Source organism: Pholcus phalangioides, unplaced genomic scaffold, assembly GCF_987345545.1.
Source record: "Pholcus phalangioides strain wild (caught in Gottingen) unplaced genomic scaffold, Ppha-v1.0 ptg000009l_1, whole genome shotgun sequence".
Classification (NCBI taxonomy): domain Eukaryota; kingdom Metazoa; phylum Arthropoda; class Arachnida; order Araneae; family Pholcidae; genus Pholcus; species Pholcus phalangioides.
This window is the reverse complement of record NW_028301602.1, coordinates 48,501,538-48,518,541: the sequence shown is the minus strand read 5'-3', so window position 1 is coordinate 48,518,541 and position 17,004 is coordinate 48,501,538. Positions and strand designations below refer to the sequence as shown.

The following is a 17,004-nucleotide window of genomic DNA, read 5'->3' as shown; positions in this document are numbered from 1 at the left end:
TGCAAAAATATTTGTTTATAATTATTGGGACTTCGGTTTAGCTTAATTTTTTTCCCTGTCAAGTTCTTTTTCTGCATTTTGAAACTAAGGTTCAATCCCATTTTTTTGTGCAAGTTGTCGTTATCAGCCTGCAAGACTATATAGGAGGTTAGCAGGTGCATTCCCTCCCTCTTTGTTGGCAAACATTTCCATACTCATGTCACAATCAGGGAAACTCTTGGGCCATGCAACCACATGAGATGGCAGATCTGAGGTGAAAGGGTGAAACAAAAATTAGATTTTTTTTTTTGTTCTAGGAGGGGAGCAGAATCCGAGGTGAAAGGGTGGGGAAAATTTATAAAAAAAAAAAGGGGTTTTTTTTTGTCAAGAATAGTTGAGCTAAATTGGGCAGAAGACAAGCAATAGGCACCACAAATAGGTTCCGCATGGCATGGGTAGAGATTTTATCTTGAGCCGCCCCTGTTTACAATGTCCTTATCAGGATGGACGCAATTTCAAAAAAATAATAAAAAAAATAGTAAAATACTGCAAGAAATTAAGACCAGAATTTTTTTCCCTAAAAAAAAGACATATTTGAAGAAAAAACTATTTCTGTAGTATTGAGAGCATCTAACATAGCTCCGTAGTTGAGTGTGGCCACCGGTAGAAACTATGGACAATCCAGTGCAGTTAGAAACTCTGTATATTTTAAAAATTTAATTTGCAAGAAAAAAATTGTATAAAGATTTATAAATGGTGTATAAAAACAAGTAGAAAAAAAAATTGCCTTTTTCTACCAAAACATGACAAAACTCTTTGAATGCCTCATGATTTAATTATTTATTGAATTGCCCCATGCCAATTATACAGGCTAAGACTATACAATATTTTTCTAAAAGTAGCAAAATCAGCTACTGGGAATCGTACACCACCACCAATTATACACAAGAAATAATGATTTATGTAATAGTATCATGTTTAGTAATATTATATGCAAACTAAAATTAAAACTAATTCACAGCAAAGAGGATTTACATTTGAGAGATAATTAAAACTCACCAGGTAATGTTTTAGGAAAACCGATAATTGGTATTGCAACTAGGAATCCTATAACAGCAGCAACAATGAAACCAATCCACCAGGCACCAACCCAGACATTGCTCAAAGGTGATAGTCCTAATCTGAAAATTGGCAGAAAAGGGTCAAATAAAAAAAATTTTTCAAAATATATTTCTTAAAAAAAATCTTATTACAGGCTGACATTGATTTATATGATTATGATAAAAGAGGATATATATAATGAAATTAAACTTATTTAAATAGTGAATTCAATGAAATGTGGAAGATCTGGAACCTAGCAAGGATAACAAGTATATATACAGAAGGTTGATATAACACTTGCCTACTGCACACAGGGGTGGAAAATGTAAATTTGATTTTTTTAGCAGTTTATCAGTTTTATAGCACTTTAAAATTTTGGCAGTAAATAAAATAGTTTTTATATACATACCAGGGGGGATCTGCCCACCTCCCCCCCCACTTCTCTTCACAACATATCTTGTTTATTTCGTCCCACTTCATCAGCGTGCTATGCAAAGGGACATGTGAAAGCACCAGCTTACTGAAGTAGCAAATTTTAATAAAAATAATAATAAAGCAACAAAAAACAAATGAGATTCATTTGCTGAATTTTAGTTCAAGTCGCTGAATTTTAGTGGTGCCCCACACTGGATATATCTTGGGCTACCGATGTGTTGCAAATTTTACAATGTTAAACAACAAAAATAAGAGATACGTCCAGGAGCCCCGAATTAGAACCTGACAACATTTCCACGGAGCTCTGACCTGGAAGCTTGTCGGACACCCCCCCCCCCCTGTAAGCGGCCATGAAAATTTTTCATTTTTATAAATTTTACAACTAATAAAATCCAGGGCCCCACATCCAGTAGCGGGACACAATACGCAGATTTTTAGTGGGGAATCCAGACTGGATTTATCTTGGTCTTCCGTGGTTACGAATTCTACAACAGAAAAGAATGAGATTCAATCCAGGGCCCCAAAATGAAACCTGTAAACATGGGGCCCCCGACTTGGAAGCTTGTCCGTCATCCCCCACTGCGAGTGCCATGAAACATTTTCATTTGTCATTTGTATTCGTTTTACCAATGAATAAAATCCAGGGACCCAACCAATTACCAGGGACACCAATTCACATACTTTTAGTGGGGCCCTAGACTGGCTTTATCTCGGGCTTCCGCTATTGCAAATTCTACAACAGAAAAGAATGAGATTCATCCAGGGCCCCCAAGATGAAAGATGTAAACATGGGGGGCCCCGATTTGAAAACTTGTCCGTCATCCCCCGCTGCGAGTGCCATAAAAAATTTTCATTTGTATTCATTTCACCAACGAATAAAATCCAGGCCCACCCACGCAACTACCCGTGGCGGAAATCGCAAATTTTATAGGGCCCCCAGACTGGATATATCTTGTGCTTCCGCTATCGCAAATTTTTCAACGTTAAAGCAGCAAGAAAACAATGAGATCCATTAAGGGCCCCTGGAAATGAAAACTTAACTTTCCCATGAAGGTATACGTGCAATCCCCCCCCCCCGGGTACCCCAACCCTGCGTGTTGGGAGCACTGCTGTTATATGTATATTATACATTTACACACCTCTCTGCATGACCCCCCACCCCACAAGGGGTTGGGCTTTCAGGGGCCACAACGATTCTTATCACTTTTTGATTTCTCGCACTATAAATTAATCACAAAGGGGCCTTTCTGAAAAGCCGGTTTGGGGGCTCGCTATCTAAATTCCAGCCTAGGGGCCCTGCTGTAGGATGTGGGAGCCTCTCGGTACATGCACATAACATGGTCCTGATGGGTCCCGATATATGCTAGAGTAAAATGAAAACTCGACCCAAAATCATAATGACTTCCGTAACACAAAAACGTAACAGACTTCCGTCACTCAAAAACGTCACCCACTTCCATAGCATAAAATCGTCACTAATTTCGGTTGCTTAGAAACAGATCCTTTTCAAGTTTGTGATTTTATATTATAGAATAGATATGCAGTAGCGTACACAGGATTACTTTTCACTTAAAAAGCAGTGTTACCTCAGCTTAGAAGAAGAAAGTGCCCCTCCCCTCTCGAAGAAATTTTTTTTTTAATTTTTAAATCATAAAAAAATTTTGAGAGACTTCTTGATATTTATATTTTTACTTTCTCTACAATATCAACAAATGAGAGGCTTTAACATAGACATTTTTAACACATGGTGCGTTTCAGATTTCGAAAATAATTTGAAAATGGGTGTTTTTAGATTTACCTTGTAAACTTGGTAATTACTAATTTTAAAAAAAGAATCACTACAAGAGACACTTGAAACACTCATTAGAAAAGTAATTATTATTTTTTGTTTTTGCCGCTGATGCAAGTCATGCTTTTGTACTCTTCAGTTTCAAGCATTTTTGAACGTTTGATCTTGCTTCTTTTACCAGAATTTACTAATTTCACATTTAAAACAATAAGTGTTTTCTTTTTTTTTTGAGTTTGCTCTTGATCAAATCCTCAGTTTGATTCAACATACTTTGAGATTACTTCTTTTGCTGGGTCATTCGTAGCATATTTATTAGAAATTCTAAGAAATTTAATAGTGATAAAACTATAGACTTAAATTATTTTTAACTTATGCTACATAGTAATTTAAACAATAGAATTAAATTATTTTTAATTTAAATGATAGAAATAAAAATTATAGAATAATGATTAAACTATTAGAAATTTAATAGAATGATTCAATTTTCACAAAAAATTCAATCTGAGTACATCTGTTTTCACTCCCTATTTTTCACTTATTTCATGACCCTTTTCTCATTTTGTTACTTTTCCATACTTGTAGACAACCTGAATTTACTGACAGCTTTTGCATCACAACTCCTAATAAAGAAGACGGATTCTTCATTGCGGTTTTTCTAGTGCGATAATAAGTTCTCTCACAAACTTTTCCATTCTGTTAAGTTGAAGGATACAGGAATGTTTTATCAAATACAGCCAGTCAGGGAAAAAAGGAAAATCGATGCAATTTAAAGAATAATTAATGTAAGGAACGCATAAATCAAAGGAATCAACTTTGAGTAATTAATAGCTGCCTTAACAAAAAAAATAGCTACAGGGCTCCCACTGAAAAAATTAGAAAAAGCAAAACTAAAAAGTAGGATGGGGGAGAATACCCCCCCCCCTTTTTTTAGACAACATAATCATAGAAAAAAAAACCTCTAAAAAATTTTTTTTTATTTTATTTTAAAGTTTTTAAATTAATTTTTTTTTTCATTTTTTTCATAGCGTTATTTCAGTATCCCGTAAGATTGACTAGAGCCAAAGCAAAATAACAGAAATGACTTTGTTCTTGTTATTATTTCTGGCCAAAACAGTGTACTAGCAACTACAGAAAATTCTTTTATGGCACTCCTTTACAATATATATTATATATTTCTTTAAGTCTTCCATAGTCCAGCTTGTCAACTCTCTTCAACAATGCACAGCAAATTAGGAAGATGTGGGTTTTTTTTTAAGAATGATGCTTCTTTCCAGAACACTTTCAAAAGCACAGTGTAAAATGTGTAAATTACAAGATCCGCTGTAAAAATAAGCCAAGGTGAACCGGATGGTTTTATTGCCCTTGTCTATCTGTTTTTTAAAACCCTTAACTGGCATGTGCATTCTTCATCTTGCCACCCCCTTAAGAAATGCATCTGGATTATCTTATTTTCAATACCTTTCAAGCTAGTTGCTCACATGTGCTTGACACAAATTTATGATACTTTTCTACTTTTTGTTCCCTCTATATCATTAATCAAAGTTTTCGTGGGGTCAAAATGACCCAACCTCACCATTTGCGTGTTTTTTTTGCCTGATGTCAGGAGTGTTCAGATTGAAATGGCATGCCGGAAGAGCACCAGTTTTCTCGATAATGGTTTCAAATTAATGGTGAAACATTGGATATCTGAGGTGAGGGTGAGGATAGTGTTGTTAGTGAATTGTACATCACATATGTTTGATCAATATGTCATGGTATTATTTGCATGTACTATGTTCCCGACTTAGAATAAGACTTGTTGTGTACATAATGTGAAATAAATAAGATCTTCAGCACCTCTCATCTTTCTGTATACTCTCATTTATACAATTTGGAAGCTGTTCATTTGAACAGCTTCAAAAATAATTGAATTAATTAATATAAGCTAATTAATAATTAATTAGCTTGTCTTTTTTATAGTATTCCTTGGTGTTTTAAAAAACTTATCTTTAAATTGTGGGCAGAACCCGAAAAATAGATCAAACAATTTTCCATAAAAACCTATGGGAAATCATGTTTCAGCAAATGAACATGATCTTCGTTAGCTGAGGTATCACAGTATTAAAATACTGTGTACGTATATATATATATATATATATATATCATCATTAAATATGATTGTCAGTATCATGGCAATAAAAATATTTGTTTTTAAATATTTATTTAATAAATTACATAATTAAAATTCAATATCAACTGAAAGTACCAATAATTTTATTTTCAATTAAAAACACCAATTTTATTTATGATTATGAATTTTAAGAAAATTTATATTTGGCCAAAAAATTAGCCGAATATTTTGTATTTGGCCAAATCACTATTCGTCCCATCCCTAATTTCTAGTACAGCCAATCATGGAAAAACAATGAATGTTCAAAAGATTTTTTTAAAGTTTAGAAAAGAAAATTACTCTTTGGCATCAACACCTATATCCACATAAATTTTCAGAAGTTGTCCGCCAAGTACATAGCCGATTGCAGGACCGATGATTGCCATAGTATAAAACATACCTACAAAAGAAATCACATCAAGTACCTTTCAACATGAGATATAGCAAAACTTAGATGACAATATTCATATCTATTCACAAATTAAACCATAACAGTTAAACACACTTTGCACATTAATTTAATTAAATTTTGATCTAATAAATTTGATGAACCAAAACCTTTACAGCAATACCCTGAAGTCGTACTATAGGTGGGACCAATGTGATAACCACATAAAAGTAGGAAGGGTACGATTTTGCATATAAATGCATTCATAAATATTAAGATCAAAATTTAAGAAAAACATGTCTTTTTTTCTGCTTATTATGAGTTTACCACCATAGTACTCTCCTATTCCTTCATAAAATTTTACCCGAAGAAAAGGGTCCAAAATAATGTTGCTTTTGACTTTTTCAGGGCATAGTGACTGTTTCATGCTGGTAGATATGCCAGGCTTAAGGGGCCCTGTTGTTTCCCCCCCCCCCGGCTTTTGAAAATACACTAAAAAAATGGTGTATATATATATATATATACATATACAAATATATATATACACATTGACTATATGTTCTTTGCTCCTCCTCCTGGAAAAAGTTGAAATGACGTCCCTGAGATACGCTACTATCAATTCCGAACATTTTGTACTGCTTTCAGTCTGCAATTTAGTAACTACACAAAGAACATTTTAGGTGTTAATACCAATTTTTTAGTTGCCATGAGGACCTGGTTCCTCGGATTTGTCCGGCTCTGGTGACTATTACTACTAAACCATACACGTAAACATTCCTGAAAAGTTCTTTCCAGAAGAAATTCTGTGGTAACTTGTAAACATTCCAGAATGTATATGTGGTGTTTCACGTTCCAGAACCTGCCTAGTAACTAAAGCCTGGTCCTTAAAGAAAGCTCTATTCCCTGAAATCTATGCAAATGAAAGTCACAGGTTAAACAATTTCAATGTTTTAAATACACCTTAGCCCATCGAAAGAATCAGCTGCTTGTGTTTGGAGGCAAAAAAAAACTTTCACTCGTGGGTCGAAATTTAGAATTACAGATCGGTGTGTATAATATTGCGATTTCCTCTGCAAAAATCTCAGATACCATACAAGCTTTGGATTTTATTTCTTACATCACAGAAATAATCACCATATGGTAATTAGAACATTGGTAATGGTGCCTAAAATTTTCTATATGTGATTGCTAAATTGGAATCCAGGGATGACAATTTTCCGATTTCATGGCAGTGTCTCATCCAACATGGAAAGGTTTCAAGTCCAGGAAAGGTAAAGAACATCATTTTGGACCGTTTTTCGTTTTTCTTATGAAAAAACCAAGCTTGACTCCCACGAAATTTGGCTAGTGCCTAATTTTTTTTTTCAATTTAGCAAGCCCTCAATTACCATACTGAGAAATTACTCAAACAAAAAATATAACTTTCTGATTATTTTGAAGTTTTTAATAAATTTTCTTGCATCTTTTCTTACTTTCCATATTTTGCCATCAATTTTATAAAGTTGAACCTTGTAAACCCAAAACTGAAGGGACAATGAGAAATTTTGCTTTCAACTAGATTGGATGCTGTTCAATTTAAAAAAAAATTACTCTGACAGGACTTGTTTCGTATGAAGTGGAATTTTTTCATAAGAGGTTTCGCTCTAAGAAGGTTTAACTGTATTGTTATTCAGCAAATAAAAAAAACGAAGGTGAGCTGAAACAATGAATTCTCACTTAGGATAATGGCAGAGATTTTATTACCCACAGTACTTACAAGACTGAGGATATAAACAGAGAGGCAAAACAATGTTAGAATTCCTCATGGAAACAAATCTGGTCTGGGTTAACCAAGGGAACAGACCAACTTTTTTTTGCACAAAATCATGAAGTAATTGATCTGACCTTGGTCTCAATAGATATTACAAATGTGATCAAGAAATGGAGGGTCAGCGATGAACCCTCCCTATCAGCTCACAGATTCATAAATTTCCATTACAAAGTAACAGTCGTTCCTACTTTTTTTCGGAATTTTAAGAACACAAACTGGGATCTTTTCAAGAAACCTGGGAAGCTAGTTCAACACTCTCGTCAACCTTGGGGATGAGATCTTAACAACAGATGCTGTCACCTTGACAGAAGTGATCAGAGATTCTGCAAATCAAGTATGTCCACTTAACATTGACAAATCTAAAGTATACTCGAAAAAAATGGCAGACTAAAGATCTCAAACTCCTCCATAAGGAAACAAGGTACACAGGAAGGCTGTTAGGACCAGGGTTGGTAAAAAAAAACTGGGTTTTTTTTATAAATTAAAAACTGGGTTTTTTGGTTTAAACCGGTTTTTGTTTTAAATAGTATTAACACTACAAACTATAATATTTCTGAAAAATCATTCAAACTTCTAATAATTAAAATAAATGTTTATTAATGTAATTAACACTATTCCCATATTAATTTTTTAAAATTAAAACATTAAAATAAATATTTCTTACATTTTAACAAAAACCAATTTTTGCAATTTAATTATTTTTGCTTAACTCAATGGATTACTTCAAAATTTTTTTAATTATTAATCATATATATAATATAAAGATGTTTTCTCCAGTTACTTTCAGTATGATTAATTAGGAAGCTATTTTGCAAAAACTATTATAAAAATTAGGTGAATATAATGTATTTAATGAAGCATAAATAATGCAGATTAATTAGTGATGATTTACGATATACAGGGTGATTATAACTAAGGTTCTGATTTCAAAACACTGTAAAAGAACAATTGTCGGAACGACTTGAAAATTGACATGAATATTCCTGAAAAAATATAATTTTATTAAGTGAAGGGGGAAAAAAAGACTTTAAAATGTGTAAAATTAATGACATCATCCAACAAATGGGAAATTTGCTTGCAGAATGGAAACAATAGCCAGTCATGGCAAAAAGATAACTTAATTATAGCATTGCACGATTTCATAATTCATGAAAACATCACAAAAGAAAATGAAGTAATTGAACAAATAACTACAACTTACTCAAGAAATGTTCAATATGTTGTCCACCGTGTTCTGGCTATGAGGTGAAAGCACAAAAATTCTTGTTCAACAACAGATCAGAATATGCCATGGTCATGATGTGGATGCACTTGCAATTCACCTTTATTAAACCAAATGTGCCCCCATCTTAATATTCCTGAGGAACTTCTAACATATAGGGGGGATGCGCTGGAGATTGCAATTCACCAAAGTTCACAATCTGACCACTATTCATAACATTTTGAGGTGTGCCCCCCCCCCCCCCAGAAGTTTCAAGGGTTAAGTTGCATCCTGTTATTTTCAAAATCTGTCTTCAGCAGCTGTTTTGCTGGTATTGCAATGTGCATCTTGATAGAAGTAGTTCTATCCACACACTGATGCTGTGGAAGTGACGAAATGATGTGGTTGCACAAAATAGATTATACTTCTGGCCAAGTACAGCATCCTCTACTTGCACATTTTACACTAATTGCACTTTTTTTCCCTTTCGCCAAAGAAATTTCCATTGCTTCAGGAGTATCTCTGCACATTTTCAAGTAATTCTGACCAGTACTTATTGTAGTTTTGGAACCAAAACTTTACCCTGTATATAGCTGATTATTTTTCATAAATCTGTTACTACTATAGAAGAGAACCTTGATTAACTGGGCTTAACAGTGAAAGTATTACAAAAATTTTGTCATGTATATATATATATTGTTTCTAAAAAACTATTGAATATTAAGACGGTGATATACAGTATGAGATGTGGTACTTCTTATGGGAAAGAAAATGGTAACGTCTGTGAGGTAATGTAACTACTAGTACACTAGTCTTTGCCCTTTAAGGACAGCTGGTGTCTTTATTGGATTATAGGACCACCTGCCCATAGCATGATGGTGTCACTACTGTTGCTGCTTCTTTGTGAAGGGAAAAAGAAACCCTGTGAGATAATACACCATTACATTTAGATGTATGATGCAATCCTTATTCAGGAATTTGCTTAAGATAGAGCATCAAAATGTAGCCAAAGGTTAGAAAATGTGGTAAGAATGAGAAATTTTGGCTTCTGTCTACAACTTTAAATAACTAAGATACTTCATATGAAAAATATACATATATTCTGGCACCTTTTATGAGACTTTTTGAAAAACCACTTATACCATCTTATGCCATTCAAAGATATACCATCAGAATGTACCCCAAGAATATAAAATGTGGTAAAAATGAAACATTTTCGCTAATAATGAACAAATATATTTTTCAAGGAAAAAATTATATTTAGGCCACTTTTATTTGGTTTTTTGAAAAAAAACCACTTGGTTAAAATCAAGTTAGGTTAAAACCCTGGTTAGGACTAAACTTGAATCAAACTGGACTCATTCCAAGGAAGTTCAGAGAAAGTTCAAGAAAGAAATCAGAAAAGTGAAGAATAGCTCTTGACAGAAGTTCAGCACAGAAATAAGCTCACTGTCAGAAACTGCCAAGGTAATCAAATTGATCAAAAACAATTTTAATGATAAAGTAAATGTTATCGAGCGACCAGATGGAAATTATACTACCAGCTCAGTGGAGACGCTGGAATATCTACTGGATTATCACCTTAGAAGGAACCTACAGAACTCTGGCAGACTAGGCCTATCTTGGAACCAGTAGACATCTCACTAGCCAACATAATAATTGATTATGACAAATGTGCCGAAGCCTTGAGGGGATTTTCTCCTTTCAAGTCTCACCAGGCACAGATGGAATATATCCTTTCTACAAAAAGTGTTATCAGCAATGAATTAATTCATCTCTACAAAGCCAGCCTAGCTTTAAGATATATACCTAAATTATGGAGGAGCTCCAAAGGTATCTTCTTACAAAAACCAGGATAAGACACCTATTATAAATCATCATCCTTCAGCATGATTATCTCCATTTCAATTGAAGTTATTGGAAAGTCTGATACTCTGCATCTTCAAGATATTCCCCATTTAGCCTAATGGGCAAGATTAATGTAAACCAACAAGGTTTTAACACTGGGTTACCGATTCTTTTTTATTCTCCACTGACTCTGATCTTCATCAATTGATCTGGAGAACTAAAACCACAATTATCAATGGACAATTTGCTATTGTATTTTCCTGGACACACTGTTGGAGCCTTTCATTTATAAATATAAAACATAACTTTCAACTCTATATGAAAGGCACTAATAGATTATAGCATTCCATCTATGATAATCAGATGGATCAATCATATGCTCAGGAATCAAACAATTACTGCCTGTGTTCTTGATGCTCAAGCTGAAAGAACTATCCGGAGAGGTTGCCTGCAAGGGGGAATCATTTCTCCATTTTATGGAACATAGTCTTCAGCTCCCTGATTTCTGATCTAATAAAAGGACCAGGATACACTCAGGCTTATGCTGATGATCTAGTCATGCTCATCCAACCGCATGATTGAGGAATCTTGCTCAACAAATTTTACACTGTAAATACAGTCGCAGCCCCCCCCCCAGTATTCGCGGTTCGTTTTTCATTTATTGGAATTTTTTTTCATTTTTTGCAACACTCAAAAATCGTCATTCATATGGGGGTTTTTTTACAAAATTTGAGTTGTGCATGTTTAGGATGGCTCATTTTTGGATATGGCTCGCTAATGACATTACTGTCATCACTAGAGCCGTGGCAGCTCCCAAGACAGAAACAGTGACCTCAGGTTGGATTAACTTTTGGCCACAATGTGCGATAAAGGGCACAACCATTTCTGCAGCGCCAACTGAAGAGACTATAAAGGACATTGTCACGTTAGAGAAACAGGTGGGTGGAGAAGGGTTCAATAATATGGATATATAGAAGTCGAACAACTAATTAATAGCAGTTCAAAGGGTATTGGCTGAGGAGGAATTAATGCAGTTGACTTATCCTGAAACTGAAGCGACACCAGATGAAGAAGATCAAGATAAAGAAGTAAAAGACAAGTTGACCATGAGTAACAGCGGAAGGGCTTCGCACATTCAAATCAGCAATAGATTGTTTTCATGGCATAGATCCCTCCATGGTACGCTCCTCACATGGAGAAAAATTTGTAGAGGAAGCTTTGTCATCATATTCCAATATACTTGATGATATAAAGAAGAAACGGCAAAAAGAAATCACACAATGTTCTTTCAGAAAAAATCACTACACCCTCTTTTAAATTCCCTTATACCTCTGCGTTACCCTGCTCTTCTCATGCTGTTCAATAAACGAGATATACAAAAAAACCTATAGTTTTGGTTATTCGCGGATTTCTGTATTCGCGGTCACCCCTGGAACGTAACCCCCATGAATACGGGGGGGGGGGGGGGGATGTAGTGGTATTTACATGGAACAGAAGAAAATGGGAACTTGGAAATCTAACTCTCAAGGGACAAGAACTTATGTATGTGACAAAGTGAAACATCTAGGATGTCATTTTGACTCTACGCTTTCTTGGAAATTCCATATTCAAGAAAGAGCTAAACGGGCCACTAATATACTTATGCTATGCAAAAGAATTATTGGTAAAACCTGGAGTTTAAACCTCGAAACCACCAAGTGTATTTACACCACTAATGCACACCTAGTGCTGAGCTATAGATGTGTGGTATGACATCAGGCATTAGTAAAGACATGAGACTGTCCTACAAAAAGTGCAAAGATTAGCAAGCATTCTGATCACAGGAGTTCTACCCAGCTCCCTTTCAATTGCCCTCAAAACTGCTCTTGAGTTGCCCCCTCTAGGATGGTATCTACAAGGAGAAGCTTTTAAGACGTGTACAGGTTGGAAAAAAATTGTACATAATGCAACTAACCTTATATGGGATATAAATCCTCTTTTAAGAAATATTGGGACAGCTGTCTACTGGGAAAACTAGAAATCCCTTCTCTATTAATGCTAAAAGACTCCTGTTCCAAAACAAAAAAAATTACTAAAAATTACACTATCTATATACCTGGGAGAAATGAAGTTGCTAGCATAATTGATAACATCTCAATGGGAGTTATAGAATGTTACACTGATGGCTCCAGGATAACTGAAACTGGGGGGGGGGGCTGGAGCAATTTTTCGCATCTCTGGAGTGGATCATGACTACCATAAGATATATTTGTATCTTAATAAAACGACTACAGTATTTCAAGCTGAAGTACTAGTTATAGCCACACTGGCAGAAAGCCGATTTCTAAAGGGTATCACGGCAAACAAATTGTTATTTTCTCCGATAGCCAAGTAGCACTAATGGCTCTTGACAACTTTTTCAAGTTTTAACTGTGTGTCAACTACTGCACAGATATGTTGAATAACTTGGCAGCACTTGACAACATCAACCTCTACTGGGTTCCTGGACATGGAAATTTCCAGGAAAACAGACTTGTAGACCAGATAGCCAAAAGAGGCAGCGAACCTGAAGCTGTCTGGACCCAAACCTTTCTATCCTGTTTCGATGTCAACCATAAAAGGAGATGTCAAGCAATGGATAGAAAATAAGCATTATCGGCAATAGAACTCGAGGCAGGACTGCAGACAGGCCAAACTGGCCTTGGGAACCCAACCGTATATTGCCAAAAAGCTTTCTCACTGAATAGTAAACAGATTCGACAGGTTGTACAGATCATCACTAGTCATGTCAACCTAGCGAAACATCTACACAACTGTGGCTAGGCACTGAGTGAAGTAGTAAATGCAACCAACATTCACAACTCATGGTGAATATCAATTCTCTGCTCTAATTTTAACTCTGTTATTTTCTAATAACTTCATGTTGAGTTTTTGGCCATATCCCTGGGAGACCTCCACTGCTCCTTTTCTTAAAAAGGGTATCGCAGACAGGAGCAGCTTCCCCATTTATTTAGATATGGTATTTATATTGGTTGCAGTTTTACCATAATATCCCACGTATAGGAGTTCAGTAAAATGGTGGCATTTACCATACCTTCCATTCCTAATGCTGTTGCAAAACCTTTGGGAAATCTCTACAGTATGTTACTTCACCTCCACATATGTTCCACTATTCATGTTATACTACTTGGTGTCAGAGCAATGGGCAAAATGCCTTAGCTCTTCCCGCACACCACAGAATGATGCTGATGATGATACAAGATTGAGAAAAAGTTCATTTGTGAAAGTGAAAAATCTGAAATCTTCATGACTAGAGATTATCATTCTTCTTTCACAAAGTAGCAGCTTACCATCACCATTTCATTCTAAAATGATAACCTTCGAAGAATAACCATTCATAATCACAGTCAAGCCGGATCCAACCTTTAAACATTTAAATGCAAAACCGACAAGTTACTTTTTGATCTGAAATTTGGGAATCTGGGTCATTTTACATGTCTATTCATATATCTGATTTAAAATTCAGGGCTCCTACTCAAAAAATTAGAAAAAGTAGGACTAAAATGTAGGACGGGGAGGACCCTCCCTAGACAACATAATAACAAAAATTGTATTTAAATTTTTTATTTTGAAAAAATTAAAAAAAGAATTCATAGTACAATTTCAGTATCCTTCTAAGATTGACTCGAGCCAAAGCAAAATGGCAGAAATGACTAGGTAACAAAAACAATTTTTGGCCAAAACAGTGAGCTAGCAATCGCAGATAATTCTTTCATGTCTCTCTCTCTCTCTCTCCTCTCGTTACATTCATTTTTTGGCATCTTCCACTCTAGTCTGACAACTCTCTTCCATAATGTGTGACAAATTATGAAGACATGCAAGTTTTTTAAAAATGAGACGCTCTTTTGATACCACTTTCAAAAGCACAGTACAAAATGCGTAAACCACAAGGTCTGATGTAAATAAGTCTACAGAAGATGATTGAATACTATTGGGAAGCATCAAAATCACCAAACCTAAAATAGGCCCATGTATCCAACTGCTTTGTTATGCAAACTGCTGTTTAACCTACTGCACAAAATGTGTACCATAATTCTGAATGACGAATATTAGTTAACATATAATGAATAGTCCAAGACCATGAGAAGAAGTATATATGAAATTTTTTCTATCCAGAGAGAGGTGGTTTCAATGACTACTCTACTTGTTGAACACTCAAACTAAGCAAAAGAAAAATTAATAAAACAACTGGTCCACATACACCTCCAAATAACCTTAAAAACGACACAATTTCTGCTTTGGCAGAATCATTAATTGCAATCTACTGCATTTGTATTATTTGGCAATATATCGATGATCTCCTCCTCAATTAAAATCAATTACACAAATTTTGTTGATAGGAATTAGTACAAAAGTAGGAAAAACAGAACAAAAACTAGAACGTAGGACTTTTAACTAAAAAGTTTTTTAAGAGCCCAGAAAATTTCAGGAAAATTTTTTTCTTTGCTTTCTACGACGTTCCAGAAATGAAACATTATAACTTGAGGAGGAACAAAGGCGCTTGGGGAGAGGTGAAAGAGAAAACTGATATTACCTGTAAGTTACACTTGTATGGTGATATTTCTGAAGTATCAATAAGCAATTTTCTACTTCATATCACCAATTCACAACATGTAACTGTTTTGTTAATCTTGAAAAAATATTAACCAGTAATTCGCTATTTATTTTTAATGTCTGTGGTAAGATATAGAAACACTTTTGAATCCATTTTTCACTTTGCTAACGTATTCAGTGGTTTGTTCGTTTCATTTTTGTATTGTAGACAATATAATGTCTATCAGGAGATCTGACTTCTATTCCAGTTACAGCAATGCTTTGAGTGAGGATTCAAATTTGCCTTTATTTATAGAAGACATAACTTCTATTTGAAAACCAAAATTTAAGAATGCATGCGCCTGGCAGGTTTCTCGTAATTTTTTATGTATAAAGACACTCATCTTGAATTAAATAACATATTCAAAGCATTGCTGAACAACTTTTACCCCTATTTATTGGTTCTTAGTTGCATCCATAACTCTCAAGATGTTTGTCATGTTCCATTTATGAAACAAGCATTTTTGAACATGCGTAGCATGTTAATTGAGTAACAGTACAAAAAACTAATTGATGTACTTTAATTGATATATTTAGTAGTAAAAATACACAAAATAATTTTCAATTTACTTCAAAATTGAAATTTTGGCAAATTTTAATCGAAATGCAGAAAAAATGCTTAAAAATGTCAAATTTCAAAATCCTGTCTAAATAAGTTCGCATTATCTTAAAGTCTCTGAACTTATTTAAAATAATACTTTGAATTGTATTTACCAGGTGTACAAGTATGAAATGCAGATTTCAGAAAACAGATGGTGCACCAATGCAGTTTGTGCTATAAATATTTGACACTGCGCCATTTTGTTGTGTCATCAACAAGTGTCAGATGTGCATGAGTGATAAATTGGAAAAGTGTGTGCATAGTGTTGTATTGTTGTGTTCAATATGTCGAAAGTTATACTGAACACAGAGCATTCGTGAACAGCATTAATTTTTTTGTTTTCATTTGAAGAAAACTGCTGCTGAATCATACCGATTACTTCGAGAAGCTTATGGTGAACATGCTCCATCGCAAGATATGTGTGAATGATGGTTTCGGTGTTTCAAAAGTGGCGACTTTGATGTTGCAGACAAGGAACATGGAAAACAGCCAAAAAAAAAAAGATGTGGAATTGGAAGCATTGTTGGACGAAGATGATACTGCACAGACACAAAAACAACTCGCAGAGCAAACAAGCTGTTTCAAATCGCAATGCCCCATGACAACGTGAAATGCTCCTTGACAATGGTCAATGCTCCATCACATACAGCAAAAGCGGTTCACGGCACGTTGGAAGCACTCAGCTGGAAGTTCTACCCTATGCGGCTTACTCACCAGACTTGGCTCCTTCAGATTACCACTTGTTTGCATTGATGGGTCACGCACTTTCTGAGCAACGCTTTGGTTCGTACGAAAATGTGAAAAAATAGCTTGATGAATGGTTCGCAGCAAAAGGGGAAGATTTTTACTGGCGTGGTATTCACAAATTTTGGGAAAGATGGGGGAAATGTATAACAAGCAATGGAGAATACTTTGAATAAAGCACTTTATGAATTAAAGTGCATTATCATTATCATTCTTCCGAATTTAACATGTTTTTTTTTTTGAAAAAAAATTCACATTTCATACTTGTACACCTGATACATAGGACGAAAAACCAGAAATGTTTTCATTTGATATGTTCCGTTAAAT

At 34.8% G+C, this 17,004-nt stretch overlaps 1 protein-coding gene across 3 annotated transcripts in view; it reads right to left on the bottom strand.

The window, feature by feature from the left end:
• The window catches only part of LOC149083242 (solute carrier organic anion transporter family member 4A1-like), a 104,168-nt gene that overhangs the window by 72,492 nt on the left and 14,672 nt on the right, over positions 1–17,004 (bottom strand). For all 3 annotated transcript variants that reach the window (XM_089236453.1, XM_089236455.1, XM_089236454.1), the window contains exons 3-4: positions 5,754–5,853; positions 1,039–1,160 (exon numbers count right to left, since the gene is read on the bottom strand). In XM_089236453.1, coding sequence (XP_089092579.1) covers positions 1,039–1,160; positions 5,754–5,853 — 222 coding nt within the window. The remainder of the gene's footprint in view (positions 1–1,038; positions 1,161–5,753; positions 5,854–17,004) is intronic.